Source organism: Sapajus apella, unplaced genomic scaffold, assembly GCF_009761245.1.
Source record: "Sapajus apella isolate SASKATOON/1434 unplaced genomic scaffold, GSC_monkey_1.0 scaffold2, whole genome shotgun sequence".
NCBI lineage: Eukaryota > Metazoa > Chordata > Mammalia > Primates > Cebidae > Sapajus > Sapajus apella.
Genome location: NW_022436942.1, coordinates 81,030,742 through 81,035,322, shown reverse-complemented (window position 1 = coordinate 81,035,322; position 4,581 = coordinate 81,030,742). Strand labels below are relative to the sequence as shown.

The 4,581-nt window shown below is 44.5% G+C and overlaps 1 protein-coding gene across 1 annotated transcript in view; it reads right to left on the bottom strand.

The window, feature by feature from the left end:
- CCDC62 (coiled-coil domain containing 62) overlaps nt 1–4,581 on the bottom strand; it is a 54,765-nt gene that overhangs the window by 38,574 nt on the left and 11,610 nt on the right. Inside the window, exon 4 of the mRNA XM_032242835.1 lies at nt 1,593–1,694. Within this exon, the coding sequence (XP_032098726.1) occupies nt 1,593–1,694 (102 nt within the window). The remainder of the gene's footprint in view (nt 1–1,592; nt 1,695–4,581) is intronic.

Genomic DNA, 4,581 nt, shown 5'->3' with positions numbered 1-4,581 from the left:
ACCTCCCAGCTTCCAGCAATCCTCCCACCTCAGCCTCCAGAGTAGCTGGGATTGCAAGCGAGTACCACTACCCCCGGCTAACTTTTTTGTATTTTTAGTAGAGACAGGCATTTCACCATGTTGGCCAGGCTGGTCTTCAACTCCTGACCTCAAGTGATCCACCTGCCTCAGCCTCCCAAAGTGCTGGGATGACAGGCATGAGCCACCCACCGCGCCCAGCCTCCAGGAGCACAGCCTTCCTAACACGCCCACTGTTTCAATGGGGGGGGAATTGCCTTGGCAGCACCTTCAGTCATACTCACAGCTTTGCCAGAGTTTGCTGTGATGCAAACCAGAGAGGTTGATGAAGCCACGAAACTGACTACTACTTGACTAAAGACATGACTGTAGATTTTAATATTTTCTCTTTAATTTTAAGAGCACTTGCCTCAATCACTTCAAAACAATGTACTGAGAAAAATCACATATTTATTAGTGTGAGCATTTCTTTATACCAACATCGTTCCCCTCAATACCAATTGTTAAAGACACGTTACGGCAGGAGACGGTATCGTTGTATATTGCATGTTGGTGACTATATCAACTGCTTGCTTGCGAACGGTTTTTCTCGCCACTAAAAAAAAAATCAGCCTTGCGCAGTGGCTCATGCCTATAATCCCAGCACTTTGGGAGGCTGAGGCAGGTGGATCACCTGAGGCCAGCAGTTTGAGACCAGCCTGGGCAACATGGTAAAACCCCGTCTCTATTAAAAATACAAAATTAGCCAGGTGTGATGGCATATGCCTGTGATCCCAGCTACTTAGGAGGCTGAGGCAGGAGAATCGCTTGAACCCAGGAGGCAGTTATGGTGAGCCAAGATCGTGTCATTGCACTCTAACCTGGACAATGAGAGCAAAACTCTGTCTCTCTCTCTCTCTCTCTCTCTCTCACACACACACACACACACACAGACAAATCATCACACAATCTAATTGCCAATAACTCTATGAGAACTACTAATAGGTACCCAGGGAGAAAACAAGTTAATTCAGATATGCTAGCCCATGAAATGGGCCTTGGAGATAGAAGACCAGAAGCAGCCTCCTTTTTCATGCCTTGGAAACACCATTTTAAACTTGTTTCCTTCATTTCTAAATGGGTGTTTTAAAAAAAAAACAAGAGCAGCCAGGTGCAGTGGCTCACGCCTGTAATCCCAGCACTTTGGGAGGCTAAGGTGGCCAGATCACAAGGTCAGGAGATCAAGACCACCCTGGCCAACATGGTGAAACCCTGTCTCTACTAAAAATCCAAGATTTAGCTGGGCGTGGTGGCGCACACCTGTAGTCCCAGCTACTCGGGACGCTGAGGCAGGAGAATTGCTTGAACTCAGGAGGTGGAGGTTGCAGTGAGCTGAGATTGCACCACTGCACTCCAGCCTGGGCAACAGTGTGAGACTCCATCTCAAAACAAAAGAAAACAAAACAAAGAAAACCAACAAGAGCAACACTGGTAGCTTCCCATTTCTGGGATGCTAGGGACTTAGGTAAGATAATGAATATGAATATAAACTACCAAGCACTCTGGCAAATGGAGGAATTCTTATTTTTGATTACCTTTAGCTTTATCATTGTCGTGAGAGCTTGTTCTCGAGCTTGTAACTGTCCTACCTGAGCAGAAAGTTCCACTAACGTGTTGCTGAGGCTTTCGTTTCTAGCCTACAAGAAAACAACACAGATGACACTACTTGAATCCTTTTAAAGCTTTCACTACTCTTGCTAGTCACAATCTGTGCTTATTTCTCTATTTTGTTTTTTCCTTAATTCTTTTTAGTAACGCAAAAGAGTTAGTAAAAAAATGGGCTAAGTAATAAAGCCCAGTTTTAGTAATAAAGTGGGCTAAGAAAGCAATCATCAAAAAGGAATACAAATATATATTTCTCTATTAATTCTACCATCCTCTCAGTACTAGTATCTGCCCTACTGAATTATGCTGGTGATGCTTGTAAACATGTCTGTTTCCTAACATCTTTTATGTGTAATTTCAGGTTGGGAAGAGGGAAGAAAATGAATGAATGGCCAGGCGCAGTGGCTCACGCCTGTAATCCCAGCAGTTTGAGAGGCTGAGGTGGGAAGATTGCCTGAGGTCAGGAGTTCTAGACCAGTCTGGCCAATATGGTGAAACCCTGTCTCTACTAAAAATTTTTTTTTAAATTAGCAGGGAGTGGTGGTGGGTGCCTGTAATGCCAGCTACTTGGGAGGCTGAGGCTGAAGAATTGCTTGAACTAGGGAGGTGGAGGTTGCAGCAAGCCAAGAGAGCACCACTGCACTCCAGCCTAGGCAACAAAGCGAGACTCTGTCTCAAAAAAAAAAAAAAGGAAAAGGGAATGATGAGAACTGTATGAGAACTGTATTAGTAAGAAATTTCCTTTGCTGAGATAAAGTAGCATAGCATTAGTGAATTCTATGAATTTTAAAAATATTCTTTGTTGAAAGAACTTCATACTGGGGTATTCCTACTTATCAGTTATTTAAAAAAACATGGTGCTATATCTGATGTAATTATTGTGTATACAATGTCTGTACTAGTTGAGAAAAATAACAATCAGCCTTTTCTTTTTTTGCAACGGAGTCTTTGTTGCCCAAGGCTGGAGTGCAGTGGCACAATGATCTCTGCTCACTGCAATCTCCATCTCCTGGGTTCAAGTGATTCTTCTGCCTCAGCCTCCTGAGTAGTTGGGATTACAGGCACATGCCACCATGCCAGGCTAATATTTGTATTTTTAGTAGAGAAAGGTTTTCGTCATGTTGGCTAGGCTGTCTTGAACTCTTGACCTCAGGTGATCTGTCTGCTTCGACTTCCCAAAGTGCTGGGGTTACAGGTGTAAGTCACTGCGCTCGGTCTTTTCTTTCTTCCTTTATTTTTTTTTATGAGATGGAGTTTTGTGGCTGGGCTCGGTGGCTCACGCCTGTAATCCCAGCACTCTGGGAAACTGAGGTGGGCGGATCACCTGAGGTCAGGAGTTTGAGACCAGCCTGACCAATATGGTGAAACCCCATCTTTAAAATAAATAAATAAATAAATAAAGAGAGATGGAGTTTTGTTTTTATTGCTCAGGCTGAAGTGCAATGGTGTGATCTCGGCTCACTGCAACCTCCCGCTCCGGGTTCAAGTGATTCTCCTGCCTCAGCCTCACGAGTGGCTGGGATTACAGGCATATGTCACCACGCCCAGCTAATTTTGTATTTTTAGTAGAGACGGGGTTTCTCTATGTTGGTCAGGCTGGTCTCCAACTCCCAACCTCAGGTCATCCGCCCGCCTTGGCCTCCTGAAGTGCTGGGATTATAGGTGTCAGCCACTGTGCCCAGGTTTTTTTTTTTTGTTTTTTTTTTTAAGAGACAGGATCTCACTCTGTCACCCAGACTGGAGTTCTGCAGTGCAGTCACAGCTCATTGTAACCTTGAACTCCTGGGCTTAAGTGATCCTCCCACCTCAGCATCTCATGTAACTAGGACTACAGGTGCTCACCACTATGTCCAGTTAATTTTTATGTTTGTATTTTTGTAGAGACAGGGTCTCACTATGTTGCCCAGGCTGGTCGTAAACTCTTGGTCTTAAGTGATCCTCCCACCTTGGCCTCCCAAAGTGCTGGGATTACAGGCGTCAGCCACTGCACCAGCCTAATCAGACTTTTATAAAGATACCTTCAGGAGGAAATTTAAATGCATATTACTAAGTGAAAAAAGGGAATCTGAAAAGGCTAATACTACAGGATTCCAAGTATATGACACTGTGGAAAAGGCAAAACTATGGAGGCAGTAAAAAGATTCGTGTGACCAGGGGTGAGGTGGAGGAAGGGCTGAAGGGCACATCACGGAGGATTTTTAAGACAGTGAAACTATTCTGTAGAGGATAATATGTCATTACACATTTGTCAAAACCCCATAGAATATAAACACAGGGAGTGACCCCAAATGTTAACTGTAACCTTTAGGTGACAATAATGTATCTGTGAAGATTCACCAGTTATAAGAAATGTACCACCCTGGTGTGGAGGTCGATGATGGGAAAGGTTGTGTGCATGTGGATACAGGGCGTGTATGAGAACTCTCTCTACCTTCTGCTCATTTTTGCTGTGAACCTAAAAATGCTCTAAGTAGGCCAGGCGAGGTGGCTCACGCCTGTAATTCCAGCACTTTGGGAGGCCGAGGCGGGTGGATCACAAGGTCAGGAGTTCAAGACCAGCCTGACCAAGATGATGAAACCTGTCTCTCCTAAAAATACAAAAAACTAGGCTGGGTGTGGTGGCTCACACCTGTGATCCCAGTACTTTGGGAGGCCAAGGCGGGTGGATCACGAGGTCAGGCGATCAAGACCATCCTAGCTAATATGGTGAAACCCCATCTCTACTAAAAATTCAAAAAATTAGCTGGGCATGGTGATGCGTGCCTGTAGTCCTAGCTACTCAGGAGGCTGAGGCAGGAGAATCACTTGAACTTGGGAGGCAGAGGTTGCAGTGAGCTGAGATTGTGCCACTGCACTCTAGCCTAGGTGACATAGCAAGACTCCATCTCAAAAAAAAAAAAAAAAAAAAAAAAAAAAAAA